An 18,187-nucleotide genomic window follows, 5' to 3' on the forward strand; every position below is an offset into this window, starting at 1 on the left:
GAGTGTAAGTCAGCGTCTCTGCGGGGGGTGTGGGGAACATGTAGAGATGCCACCGCTACATATATACATACATATATATATATATTTTGGGGCTGGAAAAGGGAGGTCATTAAATTTTTTTATCAAAACTGTATTCCAGTATATGGTAAAAATCACAGTCCCCTATAATGCTCCCCAAAGCCTGGGTTTCAACGTAGCATTGTAATGGCAGGTATGATGGTCTTCAGCAGGCCACTAGCTGCCATGACAAGCCATCGGCGCAGCCAATGGCCACACACTGCTAATGCTAATTGACAGTGAAATTTAAGAGTTAAGAGCTTAATAGCATTGGGCAGATGATGCCTGAAAATCACAGCCATCGTTTGCCAAGAATAGTTTGGGCTTAGTTTCTGAGCCTGCTCCATACACCCTTCACCGACTTTTGTGTGTCTTCTCCACTAAAAGGTCCCTGACGCTATCTAGTAGATTGCCACCAAGTATAGTTATTAGTTATTTCTCTTGGTAAACTTGGAAATCCCATAAAGGTTTGTAGTAGCTGTAGTTATTCATGCTTTAAATATAAAACAAAACAATAAAAGATAAAACTAACAACAAGCTGCTTAATTATATTAGGTCGTATGTGGAATATTCAAAACAATGCACCGTTTGTAAATTATGCTGCACAAAATCAACTTGAAAGTAGAACAGAAAACTCCCTTCAAAACGCATTTTCCGTGGCAACCAGCTGATAAACCCTTGTCCCTCTCCCAAGAACAGCTGATTTCTCAAGGAGAAGAAATTTTCACTGCATACTGGGAAATACAGGGGCGGACATATCATTGGTGCAACCTGTGTAACTGTACTGGGGCCATAAAGATAAGGGGGCCCATTTCCACCTCCAGAAAAGGTGAAATTGTGCATTATGATGAGCTATTGGACTGCAAATGGTCTATATACTGTTCTTGCACAGGGGCCCTTTTCTGTCTGTGTGGGAAAAAGCAGTATTAACATGGCATCGATATATTTGATCTGTTCTTGCACAACTGAAGTCACTACTGTAGAATGGCCATCACTTTTAGTGCTTCAGTTCTTTGAGGAGATCACTTAGTGAAATAGAAAATTTTCTTGAGAAGGCCAATGCAACACACAACTCTGCCTTCGCCTAGGGCTTGTGTGATGCACAATAGGGTTCCCACTTGGGTATCACTGGTTTAGACAATTGAACTTAGCTGCAGTCACTTTTAGCTGTTCTCTAAAAAAAAAAACGCGTGAAAAATCAGTCACCAGCAAAAAATTAACATACAATAAACAGTAAGTAAACATTACCCATTGGAGTACTGGGCAATATATACCATCAGTTTCTGTTTTCTGCAGGCCTGAAGTATTATTTTTCTAATTTATTTGTTCAGCTTCTTGATATATAAAAATCTACCCAAGTAAATTTCATTTGTATGAATATTTCAGGCATTAATGTTGGAACAGTATTAGACTTAGCATCACACGTCCCATAGTATAGTATAAAATGTATATTTTATTTTTGATATATAAATAATACAGGAGGTATGTTATTGAAATATTCTGACATATATGAGAAAATATTCAGCTTTCATAGCCCCCAGCATCCTGAACATGCACAATATGCTGCTCTATGATATTGGATTGAAACTGGCAAACTATAATTGTGCAAGGCAATAGATGCTGAGAAAATATTTGTTTTTAGATTCAATTTTATATGATACAATTCAAACTGTATTAGTCTTCGCTAGTGATGAGCAAGCATGCTTGCTACTGCTCGGTGCTCGCCTGAGCATCTCACTACTCTAGATGCTCAGCACTCGCCGAGTATTTCCGGGTTGCTCGGGCGGGAACTTGGGTCCCCTCCCTGCATGTTTGGCGCTCTTTAGAGAGTCAATGAACATGCAGGGATTGCCTTCCATGCACTGTAATGCCGTAGCCATGTTGGTTGTGGGCATTACAGTGATTGGCTGGCCGCACAGCGTCATCAGGTCTATATCAGACCTGGCACCGCCATGCTCGTCAGTCACTCCGGATCAGACAGTGTAGGGAGAGCTGCTGCTGTGTCAGGGAGAGATTTTATTGTGTATTAGGTAGTGTAGGGAGAAAAAACGTACATTACACATATCCATCTTAACAAACAGTCCTTCAGTGGTTTCTCAAATACTACCCGGAGCTGCCGGATCTGCTTGTTCAAGTACGCCGCCTGTGTGCCCATTTTAGAAAGTCAGCTACAGCTTCCACCACCCTTGCAGTGTTTCAGCAGCGTTTGCAGCTTCCGGCTCACAGACTGGTGTGTGATGTCCCCACGCGTTGGAACTCTACACTGCAGATGTTGGGAAGGATTTGTGAGCAGAAGAGGGCAGTTGTTGAGTATCAGCATCAACAAGGCCGTCGGTATTCAGTTCAGACTCCACACCTAAGACCTTAGGAGTGGACATGGATGTCAGACATATGTACCATCCTCCAAAACTTTGAGGACTCCACCAAGATGGTGAGCGGTGATGACGCCATAATTAGCGTCACCATCCCGCTTCTCTGTCTTCTGAAACACTCTCTGCTCATGATCAAAGAGGATGCATTGCAGGTGGAGCACGATGAGATGGAGCAAGAAACCATACAGGGTGATTACACACAGCCAAGCCTCATCTCATCCCAACGTGGATTGGGTGACAGTGAGGAAGAGGAGGAGGAGGAGGAAGGACAGGAGTTAGTTTCATGCACTATAGACGGTACGACCTGCACAGCTGTCATACTGTCTGTTCAGCATGGATGGCCAGAGGAAAGCGAGGAGGAGGAGGAGAGCATGGTCAGTCATCCTCTTGGTGAGGACTCTGAAGTCTTGCCTGTTAATAGTCTGGCACGCATGGCTGAGTTTATGTTACGCTGCCTTTCCCATGACCCTCGCGTTCTCAAAATTTTGGGTGACAGTCATTACTGGTTGGTGACACTTCTAGACCCATGCTACAAGGAGAACTTTATATCTCTTATTCCTGAGGCGGACAGGTCTACAAAAATGGGGCAGTACCAGAAGGCCCTTGTTGCGGAACTATTAAAAAAATTCCCATCTGAAAACGCTGGCGGCAGAGGGCACACTTCATTGGACAACCAAGGAGTACAGGCGAGAGAGACACAACTTTAATCCAGCAGAGGCAGGGGAACACTGTCAAAGCTCTGGGAGAGTTTTCTCAGACCCTCCCATCGCACAGGCCCTGAGGCGCCGGGTACTCTCACAAGGAGTGCAAAGTTTGGGAAGATGCTAAGGGAGTACCTTGCCGACCGTACCAACGTCCTCCGTGATTCCTCTGTGCCTTATAATTATTGTGTTTCCAAGCTGGATACGTGAAATGAACTGGCTCTCTATGCCTTGGAGGTCCTGGCCTACCCTGCCGCCAGTGTTTTATCAGAGCGGGTTTTTAGTGCCGCTAGTGGAATTATAACTGATAAGCGCATCCGCCTGTCAACTGAAAATGCTGACAGGCTGACTCTTATAAAAATGAACAAGGGCTGGATTGGGCCAGACTTCTCAACCCCACCGAATGATAGCAGCGTAACATAAACTCAAATCCAGTGTCTTTTCTTGGGAGGTGTATTCCCATGCACCTTTGCACACCCACACATGGGTATACGCTTCCTGATTTTGTCTATTTGCTCTTGTCCTCCTCCTTCTCCTCATCCTCCACCACCATATCACTAGGGTGACCGTGGTCCGTGATGCAACACCCACATAATTTTTTTAAAGGGTGTCTGATGCCCGTGAAAATTTTTTTTTATACAGTATGTTCATGTATACCCCCCAGGGGTAAATGTTTGTCAGCCCATACACTTAGTGCATGGGCATTACAAGTATAGGAGGCCCGCTCCTTTCTAATAGGAACATTTTTTTATGAGGCCCTCCTCCGTGTCTCTTCCAAGGGGCATTGAAGTGCCTCCAAATTTTTGGCAGCCCTTGCATTCACTGCATAGGCCAACACTATGGGCGACTCTCTCCTTTCTAATGGGAATTTGTCGTTACTGTGGCCCTGCTCGGTGTGTCTTTAAATTCTTAGTGGGCTTTTTCCTAAAATTAGTCAGCCGTTGGACTCACTGCATACCCTATAACTGTATAGCAGACTCTCTCCTTTCTAATGGTAACATGTCATACTTGTTACTGTGGCCCTGCTCTATGTGTCTTTAAATTCTTAGTGGGGTTTTTCCTAAAATTGGTCAGCCGTTGGACTCACTGCATACCCTATAACTTCATAGCAGACTCTCTCCTTTCTAATGGGAACATGTCATACTTGTTACTGTGGCCCTGCTCTATGTGTCTTTAAATTCTTAGTGGGGTTTTTCCTAAAATTGGTCAGCCGTTGGACTCACTGCATACCCTATAACTGTGAAAAACAAATGGACCGAACACCATAGTACATAATAATAGTCAATAGAAAAGGGTACTCCTTAATCAAATATAGAGCCTAGAAAAATTGGAGTGGGACACCCAACATATCAAAAAACAGCAAGATTGTTGTATGATTTAAAAAGGTCACTTTTATTAGGTAGAAACATTAAAAAAATGTATGTATATATAAAGATAGTGAACAAGGTCATACAGGGTAGGAAATACATGAACAGCAATGGCGGCAATAAATGTGTGGGTCCCCCGAGGACAAGGTACAAAAAAATCCCATCAATGGATTCATAAATCATGGAGCAATTAGGATCCCCCGAATGGTCTGCCAGTGGCTGTTGTACGTCGATATGAATCTTAATGGAGGATCTTTGTCATGTACTCTACCAACATTGGTCAGGAGGAGATCGCGCGGAGTCCCCTTAGCACGTCTGTAACCTCTCTTAATACTACGTGCACTGTAGCCCCGTTCCTGAAATCTTTGACGCAGGTCACGAGACTGAGCTTCAAACGCCATATCGGTAGAGCAAATGCGTTTAGCTCTGAGATACTCGTTTGCCCTCATCCGTCATGGCTGCAGCTGAGCCGCGCATGCGCAGTGCCGTCCTCTCCTTTGCGGCGCCCCGTCGGGCTTCCGTACGTGGGAATTGTGGGTAGTGACATTAGCGTTGCGCGTCACTGTCCGCGTTCCCCCCGGAAACTGGCCGGACGTGACGCGGTGCGGGGGGACGCTGTCACTCCGCATGCGCTGCACTCATCAGCGATGCATCCAGGAGGGTATTTAACTGGTGCCCACCCCATCCACAACCACAGCCCCCTGAGGAAGCCACGCGAAACGCGCGTTGGGGCTACAGCACGGCTACGTGGTTACCCCAGTCCCCATGGGTGAGTTACCTACTTTGAACTGCTTCTCGACTCTGGCCATTTCCTCTCTTATTCTGAGCAGTGGCCATTCTTTTCTTCATCTCTAGATTCTAAGCTTGCAGAAATGCCTTACATTGGTATATACTGTGGATATATTATCCTAATTGCTCCATGATTTATGAATCCATTGATGGGATTTTTTTGTACCTTGTCCTCGGGGGACCCACACATTTATTGCCGCCATTGCTGTTCATGTATTTCCTACCCTGTATGACCTTGTTCACTATCTTTATATATACATACATTTTTTTAATGTTTCTACCTAATAAAAGTGACCTTTTTAAATCATACAACAATCTTGTTGTTTTTTGATATGTTGGGTGTCCCACTCCAATTTTTCTAGGCTCTATACCCTATAACTGTATAGCAGACCCTTTCCTTTCTTATGGGAACATGTCGTACTTGTTACTGTGGCCCTGCTCTATGTGTCTTTAAATTCTTAGTGGGGTTTTCCTAAAATTGGTCAGCCGTTGGACTCACTGCATACCCTATAACTGTATAGCAAACCCTCTTCTTTCTAATGGGAACATGTCGTACCTTGTTACTGTGGCCCTGCTCTATGTGTCTTTAAATTTTTAGTGGGGTTTATCCTAAAATTGGTCAGCCGTTGGACTCACTGCATACCCTATAACTGTATAGCAGACTCTCTCCTTTCTAATTTGAACATGTCGTACCTTGTTACTGTGGCCCTGCTCTATGTGTCTTTAAATTCTTAGTGGGGTTTTTCCTAAAATTGGTCAGCCGTTGGATTTACTGCATACCCTATAACTGTATAGCAGACCCTCTCCTTTCTAATGGGAACATGTCGTACTTGTTACTGTGGCCCTGCTCTGTGTGTCTTTAAATTCTTAGTGGGTTTTTTCCTAAAATTGGTCAGCCGTTGGACTCACTGCATACCCTATAACTGTATAGCAGACCCTCTCCTTTCTTATGGGAACATGTCGTACCTTGTTACTGTGGCCCTGCTCTGTGTGTCTTTAAATTCTTAGTGGGGTTTTTCCCGAATTATGGCCGCCCTTGCAGTCACAGCATGAGCATTACCACTATAGGAGACCCACTCCTTTATAATGGGAACATTTTTTTTACTGAGACCCTCCTCTATGTCTCTTCAAAGGGGTATTGGGTTGCGTCCAAATTTTTGGCAGCCCTTGCAGTCACTGGATACGCAGTAACAGTATAGGAGACCCACTTGTTAATAATGGGAACAACAAAGCATAGCCGGCTGATGGCTCTCTAACAATAGCTACGGCCGACTGATGGCCTTTTAAGAATTGTAAGGGCCGTCTGATGTCCCTATAATAATAGGCTTTATGACTTTCAGAGTCCCTCCATCATAAATAAAAAAGGACGTGCCTGATGATGTGTCACACACCACATTGCCAGATAAGGTTGTAAAATGTTAAAATGACATTTCCCGGTGAATGCATTTGTCTTAAAAAATAACGGAAAAAAAAACAAAACAATAGGATCTTCCTTTAGTATAAAAAACAGTGTCACCAATTTAACCTCAATGTAATCACATTGTTCAGCTCATGCACCTCCTCCTCCATCTCCAAAATTATCACATCAGTCACAAGCTGACAGCACTGTAGCACTGCCTTGGCCAAGCGTCAACTGGCTGTGTTGAAGATAACATGCTTAATGCTTAATTGACAAACAGCCCAGCGCTGCAGAGTTGTTGAAAGCTGTAACACAGCAGCCTGATCTGTGGCTCTCACCGCTGAACATACAGCAAGGCATGGTCGTGTGTGACAATGGGCGGAACCTGGTGACGGAGAAATGACAGCCGGGGTAGATACAGTTTCCCTCTATGCCAGTCCTTTCACTGAGCTAAAGAATATGGCTGTGGAGAAATACAACTCCCACTGAGAAGCTGTTTCAGATTGAAAAACATTGTGCCCACCAGAGGATTTGATTCTGTGGGCTAACCTTTCTCACCCGCTCAAGAGCCCCATAGCAGCTGCAAAGTTAGCGCTATCATGAACTCTCCTGAGGTAGAAGTCTAGGCACACCAGAGGTTTCTCTGGTGGGACCGTCCAACCCTGCTGAGTAGCAGTCCTGGCTAAGAAAAGTGTGTGGGAAGGTTCCCGGACACTCTATGGCTGCTTTTTTACTGAGGAGGAAACACACGCAAACACGGGGAGAACATACAAAGTCCTTGCAGATGTTGTCCTTGCTGGGATTTGAACCCAGGATCCCAGCGCTGCAAGGCTTCAGCGCTAACCACTGATCCAATGTGCTGCCGTTCGCCCTCTAATATCTAACAGGCTGTAGAAATTTGCACCTACTGCCACTCTATCTTCAGCACCTTTGTGAGAAAATGTATTTGGGCAGCCACTCAGTCTACCAAATAAAATTCCTGAGAAGGAAATTGGGGATGACTTCGCTACTGGTACTGGAGGCAGTGCTAATACCATGGCATCGTACCATAGCTTGCTGGAAATATTCCAGGCTGGTAGGAAGCAAGCAAATTCCCACAGAAAAGTACCAGCAGTAATGTTCAGGCCACATTTCAAGTGCAAGCAGCTTTAGAGGACTTCCTGGGAGAAATGACACGCAGGGTAGATACGGTTTCCCTCTATGCCAGTCCTTTCACCGAGCTAAATACAACTCTTAGCAAAAAAAGTTGTGGACTGGCTAAAAAAAGTGTGGGGGAAGGTTCCCGGACACTCTATGGCTGCTTATGCATGTTATTTCTCAAAACGCATTACAGATCAGGCCATTGTCCAACTCTGTATTCAAGAAATTAAATGCACAAAGAAAGATGTGTGTGTGTGTGTGTGTGTGTGTGTGTCAAAGCACCACCGACAAGTGCGAGTTGATGTTGGATGGGCTGCCATTGCTTCTGCAATAAGCTCAATTACAGGACTTCATGGGGGAAATGACACGCAGGGTACATACGGTTTCCCTCATTGCCAGTCCTTTCACCGAGGTAAATACAGCTCTTAGCAAAAAAAGTTGTGGACTGGCTCCGTACCGTCCCTGGCCACATTCACCTGCCCACGTGTTTGTGGTTAGGCGGTCCTTCCTAGTAAGTGCACTGGGGAAGACACGGGTAATGTGGGACCCGTGCTTGTGGAAGGCGGAGGCGATACCGGGAAATATAGTGGCGGCTGGGGACCGAGTATGGACACCCGGCCGCCGCCGGCATGAGGTTGTGAAAAGCTTCCGCCTTCACGAGCTTAAAAGGCCATATTTCAAGTGAAAAGAGCTGCCCAGAAATCTGACAGTTTAGTGTTGCGGCCTGTGGGTGGGTGGGTGGGTGGCTGGCTGCATACTTGCACTTGCATTCCAAGTAACAGAAAACTAAGCAGATGGTGGCCTCTATCATCATCATGGCCTCACCTCATCACTATAAACTCTCCTGAAGGAGAAGCCAGGGCCCGCCGGAGGAGTCTCCGGTTCTCTGATGGGCCCGTCCAACCCTGCCGAAAAGCAGCCCTGGCTACGAAAAGTGTGGGGGAAGGTTCCCGGACACTCTATGGCTGCTTTTTTAATGTGGATCGGCCATGCTTATGCATGTTATTTCTCAAAACGCATTACAGATCAGGCCATTGTCCAACTCTGTATTCAAGAAATTAAATGCACAAAGAAAAATGTGTGTGTGTGTGTCAAAGCACCACCGACAAGTGCGAGTTGATGTTGGATGAGCTGCCTTTGCTTTTGAAACAAGCTCAATTACAGGATTTCCTGAGAAATGACACGCAGGGTAGATACAGTTTCCCTCTATGCCAGTCCTTTCACCGAGCTAAATACAACTCTTTGCAAAAAAAGTTGTGGACTGCCTCTGTACCGTCCCTGGCCACATTCACCTGTCCACGTGTTTGTGGTTAGGTGGTCCTTCCCAGTAAGTGCACTGGGGAGGGCACGGGTAATGTGGTACCTGTGCTTGTGGAAGGCAGAGGCGATACCGGGAAATATAGTGGCGGCTGGGGACCGAGTATGGACACTTGGCCTCCGCCGGCATGAGGTTGTGAAAAGCTTCCGCCTCCACGAGCCTTAAAGGCCACATTTCAAGTTCAAGCAGCTGTTAAAAATTTGGCAGTATAGTATTGCAGCCAGTGGGTGGGTGGGTGGCTGCCTGCATACTTGCGCTTGCATTCCAAGGAATGGGGTAGGGACAACTGAACACTGCAATGGGACAAGGACGTGGACGGTGATTGTTGCAAGTCTGCAACGACAAGTGCATGGCGGGAGGCATCTTCGCATGCACCAAGGATCACTTATGATGGGCACACTTTTAGGCAGTGACCTGGGCAGGGGTGGATTAAGAGTAGCCATGGCCCCGGGCATTTTAGAAGGTGTGCTTCCTCCCCGCTGACAGAAATAGCGGTGAGCGTATTGCAGAGCGCACATTATTCCCTTATGTACAGAACTATATGTAACATAGCGCCATACATAATAGGGCAGGGGTGGGAGATTAATTTTCAGACGGGGCCACATGAGAGACCGTGACTGTTGTGGAGGCCGAACAATAGGCTGAAATTAATTCTGCTCAATATTAACATATTATAATTATTTTTAATACTATTTGTATCACTTAATATTGAGCAAAATTAATATGCTGACATACACTTTATACAGTACGAGCCCCCACATAGCCCCCTCAATCAACAACCAAAGCAATCAACCTATGGGGCCTTCATACATTTAAACCATAAAAAAAACAAAAAAAAACCCTAAAAAAATTCTCTTTATTTTAAAAACTCAATTCATAAAGACATTAGTGATGAGCGAACGTGCTCAGATAACTTGTTATCCCTGCACGCTCGGGTGTTATCCGAGTACCTTGTAGTGCTCGGATAATATATTCGAGTCCCTGCGGCTGCACATTTTGCTTTTGTCTGTTAGACAACCACAACACTTAATAAACAGGCAATCCCTGCATGTGTTGCATCTGTCTAACAGCAGATGCAACACTATTTAAATATAGACCCTATATGGCCTGAACAGTTGTGCACTTAGCTTAATGGCGTCTTTTTCCGACGCTTTTTCCCCTCCTTTGGTCATTCAGGGATTTGTCAGGGAATTCCTTCAATCCGGACAAGAAAAGGAGACTACAAGCCGAACTGCAATGAGAATAACAGCTCACAGGTCCAGGCAATATGCCCCCACAAAGTCTCTACATACAATATGAGCCCCCACACAGCCCCCCTTATACAGTAGGAGCCCACACACAGCCCCCTACATACAGTATGAGCCCCCCCATAGCCCTGTACATACAGTAGGAGTCCACACAAAGCCCCCTTCATACAGTATGAGCCCCTACATAGCTACCTAGATACGGTAAGAACTCTCACACAGCCCCATAGACACAGTATGAGCTCCCACATAACTCCCTCTATACAGTATAAATCCACACATAGCCCCCTATATACAATATGACACCACACTGTCCCCCAATATACAATATGAACCTCCACGTAGCCTCCTATATACAGTATTAGCTCCCACATACAGTATGAGTCCACACACAGCACCCAATATACAGTATGAGCCCTCACATAGCCCCCAATATACAGTATGAGCCCCTACATAACTACGGTAAGAACCCTCACACTGCCCCATAGATACAGTATGAGCGCCTACATAACTCCCTTTATACAGTATGAATCCACACAAAGTCCGCTACATACAATGACACCACACAGTCCCCCAATATACAGTATGAGCCCCCAACATAGCCCCTCTACATACAGTGTGAGTCCCCTACATACAACATGAGCCCCCACACAGCCATATGCATACAGTATGAGTCCTCACATAGCTCCCAATATATAGTATGAGCCCCCACATAGCTCCTTGCAGCCCCCAAACCCACAGGATAACATTAATCTGTAGCCCCCAAGATAATATACTATGCAGCAATTAGCATCCCCCATGGTCACATACCCTGCAGCCCCCCATGGTCACATGCTCTGCAGCTCCCCCATGGTCACATACCCTGCAGGCCCCCCATGGTCACATACCCTGTGGCCCCCCCATGATCACTTACCCTTCTGCCCCCAATGGTCACATATTCTGTGCCCCCCCTTGGTCACATGCCCTGCGACCCCCCCATGGTCACATACCCTGCAACCCCCCCACATGGTCACATACCCTGTGGCCCCCATGGTCACATGCCCTGTGCTTCCCCCATGATCATATACGTTGCTGCCCCCCCATGGTCACTTACCCTGTGGCCCACAGGGTGACATGCCCAAGTCACTCTCTCACAGAACAAGATGGAGCTATTTGCTTCTTAACATCACCAGGAGTCGCCAGCAGAAGGGAACAGGAAGCAAGGCAGCAGAATACGAGCAGAGAGGCGGAGCCAGTACTGAGCACCACAGGGAGCTGCAGTTCAGGAGCTGACAACCGGGAATCCCAGGGGCTCTGCACGTGAGTACAGCAGACGTGGGCACGCAGAGCGCACTGCGGCAAGCGCACATAACATTATAATGAGGGCAATCTGGCCATGGGCCCCCTGGAGCTTTGCGCCCCGGGCGGTAGCCCAGATTGCCCTCATTATAATCCGCCTATGGACCTCGGAGTCAGAGATGCTTCCAGAGGCCTTCCTCATGCTGTTCCCATGTCTTTTCCGCACTGTATGCATGTGTCTGATGATGTGTCACACAGCACATGGCCAGATAAGGTTGTAAAATGTTAAAATTACATTTCCTGGTAAATGCATTTGTCTCGGTTGAAAGCAATTCCAAAGTGCAAAAACGCATCAAAAAAGTTGTGGGGGAGTATTTTTGTTTTTGGTAATTTATTTTGCCTTATATACAAGTCATTACCCTGGAAAGGATGTTCCTTAACATATTTCACAGGAAAATCCATTTTGGTTTCGTTTTTGTATGTTTTATTGTGAGTCCGTAAAAGTGGTGTAATACTCTGACCAAGTTGCTGACAGTAGTGATCTGGGAGTCAGAGATGCTTCCAGGGGTTTTCCCCATGCTGTTCCCATGTCATTTGAGCACTATTTCCATCGATTTGGGCAATTTTTAGGCCCTCTGCAGACCGCCGGGGGGAGCCGCCTGAAAAATGCTCGAGTTTCCCATAGACTTACATTGGGCTCGTTGCTCGGGTTGAGCACCCGAATATTCCAATTTGCTCGACCCGAGCAACGAGCTGTAAGGGGCCCAATAAGTGACAAAAAAAAGCATTTAGAGAACTAAACCAAGTAGGTAGTGATGAGGCATTAAATAAACACAGAAAATTAAATAAATTCTGTAAAAAACAAATCAAGGCAGCAAAGATTGAGACAGAGAGACTCATTGCCAGAGAAAGTAAAAATAATCCCAAAATATTCTTTAACTACATAAATAGTAAAAAACTAAAAAATGATAGTGTTGGCCCCCTTAAAAATAGTCTGGGTGAAATGGTGGATGAGGATGAGGAAAAAGCCAATATGTTAAATGATTTTTTTTTAACAGTATTTACACAAGAAAATCACATGACAGAAAACATGATTAGTGATGACAAAAATTCCCCATTAAATGTCACTTGCTTAACCCAGCAGGAAGTACGGCGGCGTCTAAAAATCACTAAAGTTGACAAATCCCCGGGCCCGGATGGGATACACCCGCGAGTACTGCAGGAATTAAGTAACGTCATAGATAGACCATTATTATTAGTCTTTAAAGATTCCATAATAACAGGGTCAGTACCACAAGACTGGCGTATAGCAAGTGTGGTGTCAATATTCAAAAAGGGGACAAAAACTGAACTTGGAAATTATAGGCCAGTAAGCTTAACCTCTACTGTGGGTAAAATCCTGGAGGGTTTCCTAAGAGATGCTATAATAGAGTATCTGAAGAAGAATAACCTCATGACCCAATATCAACATGGGTTTACGAGGGACCGTTCCTGTCAAACTAATCTGATCAGTTTTTATGAGGAGGCAAGTTCCAGACTGGACCAAGGAAATGCAGTGGATATTGTGTATATAGACTTTTCTAAAGCTTTTGATACGGTTCCACACTAAAGGTTGATACATAAAATGAGAACAATGGGGATAGGGGAAAATGTATGTATGTGGATTAAGAACTGGCTCAGTGATAGGAAACAAAGGGTGGTTATTAATGGAAAACATTCAGACTGGGTCTCAGTTAACAGTGGGGTACCACAGGGGTCAGTATTGGGCCCCCTTCTTTTTAACATATTTATTAATGACCTTGTAGGGGGCATACAGAGTAATATTTCAATATTTGCAGATGACACTAAACTCTGCAGGGTAATCAATACAGAGGAGGACAATTTTATATTACAGGAGGATCTATGTAAACTAGAAGCGTGGGCTAATAAATGGCAAATGAGCTTTAATGGGGATAAATGTAAGGTAATGCACTTGGGTAGAGTAAATAAAATGTATAATTATATGCTTAATTGTAAAACACTGGGCAAAACTGTCACTGAAAAAGACCTGGGTGTATTGGTGGACGACAAGTTTACGTTTGGTGGCCAGTGTCAGGCAGCTGCTGCAAAGGCAAATAAAATAATGGGATGCATTAAAAGAGGCATAGATGCTCATGAGGAGAACATAATTTTACCTCTATACAAGTGACTAGTGCGACCACACTTAGAATACTGTGTACAGTTCTGGTCTCCGGTGTATAAGAAAGACATAGCTGAACTAGAGCGGGTGCAGAGAAGAGCGACCAAGGTTATTAGAGGACTGGGGGGTCTGCAATACCAAGACAGGTTATTACACTTGGGGTTATTTGGAAAAACGAAGGCTTAGAGGTGATCATATTACTATGTACAAGTATATGAGGGGACAGTACAAAGACCTTTCTACTGATCTTTTTACTCTGAGGCCTGAGACGGGGACAAGGGGGCATCTTCTACGTCTGGAGGAAAGAAGATTTAATAATAATCACAGACGGGGATTCTTTACTGTAAGAGCAGTGAGACTATGGAACTCTCTGCCGCATGATGTTGTAATGAGTGATTCACTACTAAAATTTAAGAAGGGCATGGATGCCTTTCTTGAAAAGCATAATGTTACAGGTTATAAATACTAGATTCCTTGATAGGGCATTGATCCAGGGAACTAGTCTGATTGTCGTCTGGAGTCGGGAAGGAATTTTTTTCCCCAATGTTGAGCTTAGTGTTTGCCACATGTTTTTTTTTTGCCTTCCTCTGGATCAACATGTTAGGCTATGGGTTGAACAAGATGGACTTAGTTTTTAAGGTTGAAGGAAGACTATGTTACTATGTTACATTGTATAGAACTGTGATGCTCCTGCTTTGTACAATGTATACATCATCAGGCCATCTCAGGAGCAGTAATCATCTGATCATCTGTTATCTGAGCATTATGGTCACTTGTACTCCTAGCCAATGCAATATTATCTCATAGGTATGACTAGGAGTTAAGGTGCCATTTGAGGGCAGAGCTTCTTTGTTAAAGGGTTACTTCCATTGTGTGAATTACTAGTATATTGCTAGGATCTGCTATTATCGTAGAGTGACTGCCATCATGTTGGCAACTACTATATGGATACACAACCCACGTTACAATACGCAATGTTAGGGGGCATATATGTATATCATTGTAGTACAAGTTGACCATCAACTATGTACATAGATTTTAGTGAGAAATGGTTGACAACTTGTTAGAGGAAACAGTAAATTTTCTTGCATAACTCCACCTTCTAGTCTGTCCCTGTAAATAATGCAGGCACAGACAGTACTGCCTCCTTGTATCTTCCTGTATGGGAGTCATGCTGCAACCTCTGATCCATTCACACTGCACTAAACAGTGAATCAGATAATTTCCTTTTGGTGTACTTAAATTTTGAGTTGATTGTGCCAATGTGTTTTTTTTGGACAGAAACATTCAAGTGGATTATCCATTACTGCACAGTTTACAACCTGGTTATAATATGTCATGAGCTCCAGTGGGATGACTGTAGAGGCGGTCTAAGAAATGCAATATGTAAAGCACTGGACACATGGAAAAATGTGCAAAGTGACACTCGAGTCCTAGACGCTGAGAAAGTAGCAGAGGTTTGTATAGAACAGAAAGGCACCAATTAAATGAGACAGACTTTATGAACTGTAGATGATGTGGAAAATGTGAACATTGCCTTTAAATGTCTGCACTAAAATAATGTAGTCTATAGGGAACTGAAATGAAAAGTGGAGCTTAAAAAACAAACTGTCACTAGGCCAAGAGTGCAATTTTTGCTGTTATTTTATTCCCACTGCCCCCTTGAGTTTTCTGTTTTTTTTTTAAATCTGCCATATGGTTCAAGAGATATTGGTGTTTTTATTTGGTCTTATTTTTCTGGTCTTTACCAAGGGGGCGTGGCTCACAAGATTCTCTGGGGGCGTATCTTTAGGCTCCTCTGCATTCTTACCCTGTGACCAATGCCCCCTTGGTAGAGACCATAAAAAGCAGCACTAAAAAAAAACAAAACATATCTCTGAAATCATATATCGAATTTAAAAAGAAACCAACCAAACAAAAAAGACAGCATACTTTGCAGAGCAGCGGGAATAAAATAAGAGCAATAACTGGCCAATTTTGACTTGAAGCCAGGTCCTCTTGAAATTTGTCATTGCTGTGTAAAAATAAGTGCATGAAGCTAAGAGAAATTGTGGCTATCTATTATCCAGGAACCTGTACACAGGTCTACCCCTATTTGCATGTCACCTCTTTACCATTGGGCTTTGCTGTGTCATAGCTTCTCCCACACGTTTCTATAATCCTTTTTTTCCATAGAGACACAGTTGTGCTCAAAAGTTTACATACCCCGGCAGAATTTTTGCTTTCTTGGCCTTGTTTCAGAGAATATGAATGATAACAAAAAAAACTTTTTCTCCACTCATGTTTATAGGTTGGGTGAAGCCATTTATTGTCAAACTACTGTGTTTTCTCTTTTTAAGTCTTAATGACAACCAAAAATATGCAAATGACCATGATCAAAAGTTCACATACCCTGGTGATTTTGGCCTGATAACTAGTATTGAGCGAATTTGTTTGGCGAATGTTCGAAAGTTTCAAATTCGGCACGAATATGGCACATTTAGATTTGTGATTGCAAAGGCGAGCAAATTTTCTTAAAATCGGAAAAGTTTGATGAATATGCGCGGGACCGCGAATACAGGACAACCACGGCGTTTTGAACAGTTTTATTAGCATAGTGCAAGTGTATGATGAGCGGTGACATGTGCCAGGTGAGTGTGGGGGCTGTGGAGAGCATAGAACAGGTCAGATCAGCGGCGCACTGTTTTTTTTTTCCTGTGGGCGGTAACTTTAACTGAGGAAAGCGCGGGCAGCCAATCATAGTGCAGGAAGCATCTACACTGTCCTGACATAAGGACTTCTGTAATTGGCTGCAGAAGTCACATGTCCTCTCAATATAAAAAGCAGCCATGTTCCCTCAGCGCCATTATATCCATGTGACTGCTGGAGACAGACGCAGCTCAGTGTTCTCCTGTGTAATGAGAGATATTAGCTAGATAGATGGACGCTTGTGTGGTAGTCAGATAGTGTAGATAATTCCTGGCCTGTGTACCTCTGCTACCGCTGGTGCAGCACATTTTTGGTGTTCTTGTGCAAATACTGAGATTCTGACAGAAACAGAGGGCCCATGCCATACAATAGTGCTGTGCACCGCTGGTATAGAGCTCCATGTCTCAGTATACCTTGAATCTTTTTTTACACTTGCTAATGTGATCAAGTAAGCCCAGTGCACCATTTCATTTAGTGGGGTTGAAATTGTGCTCTGCACAGTCTGCAGAGATTCTTATTGCAGAGCACAAAATCTGTTTTTTTTCTGTTGCTATTGTGATATTGAAAGCTGAGTGCACTAAAGTTTTTTTTAGTGTCAGATACTATTTTAGTGGAGTTGAATTTCAGGTGGTTTCAGAGTAAAAAAATAAATTTTTTTCTCTTGCTACGCCCGGTCCAAAAAATATTTTTTTCATGTGCCAAAAGTCATACAGTGCTATAAGCCAGCTACTACGTCAGTGGCGGTCAAATTCAGCTTGTACAGACAGTCAAACTTATATATATTTTTGGTTGTCGCGCAGAGTCCACGAAAGGTTTTTTACTCTGGCAAAGTTGATCCAGTCTGCTAAAAGGCAGATCCTATTTTAGTGGCGTTGAACTTGTCCTGATTTCACAGTAAAAAAAACCCTTCTCTTTCTAGGCCCAGTCCAAAAAATATTTTTTCTTGTGCCAAAAGTCATAAGCTGGCTACTACGTCCGTGGCGGTCAAAGTCAGCTGGACGCAGAGCTTATGCAGAGTAACCCAAAAATATTTTTTGCTCTGATACAGCTGGCAAGATCTGAGTTTGAAATATTTTGGAGCATATATTCTATGTCATACTGGCCTCATCCACATTAAAAAAAAATGTATTCTGTTCCTAAAGTAATACAGCAGGGGACATCTCAGTTTGAAATTGTTTGGAGAATATCTCGTAGGTTTTATCGGCCTCCTGCACACTAACAAATTTCTTTTGTCTGTTAGTAACGTTGTACGGCAGGCCATATCTTACCTTGACATTTAGTGTCGCTGAAATTCAGGTGTGTGCTGAGCTATTGCATAGGAAAAAAAACATATTTTTCTTTAGTTAATTGCGTGCTCCAACACTGTATCTAACCAACATGAGTGGGAAAAAGAGAGGGCGTGGTGGAAGGGGGAATAGGCTTGGTGTTCAAGGTGTACGTGGGGTACGTGGTAATGTTAGTGAAAGCACTAGTGAACAAACACAAACAGGTCCTATCCAAAGACAACTGACAACTTATGTTAGTGGATGGCCTACTGCAGTCCCTTCCTTTGGCAGCCGCACAGCGATACGCCTTGCTGATAATGCCCAGAAAGAGCAGGTGCTCCAGTGGATGGCCTCTCCTCTTTTTCCTCCATCTCAATATCACACGCAGTT

General features: G+C 44.1%; 1 protein-coding gene across 2 annotated transcripts in view; it reads left to right on the plus strand.

Annotated features, from left to right (window-relative positions):
* Window positions 1-18,187, plus strand: part of TMEM232 (transmembrane protein 232) — a 499,207-nt gene that overhangs the window by 177,874 nt on the left and 303,146 nt on the right. For both annotated transcript variants that reach the window (XM_073677464.1, XM_073677474.1), the window contains exon 11: window positions 15,126-15,301. In XM_073677464.1, coding sequence (XP_073533565.1) covers window positions 15,126-15,301 — 176 coding nt within the window. The remainder of the gene's footprint in view (window positions 1-15,125; window positions 15,302-18,187) is intronic.

Source organism: Phyllobates terribilis, unplaced genomic scaffold (assembly GCF_046119375.1).
Source record: "Phyllobates terribilis strain yellow unplaced genomic scaffold, ASM4611937v1 Scaffold_1__5_contigs__length_1240528914, whole genome shotgun sequence".
NCBI lineage: Eukaryota > Metazoa > Chordata > Amphibia > Anura > Dendrobatidae > Phyllobates > Phyllobates terribilis.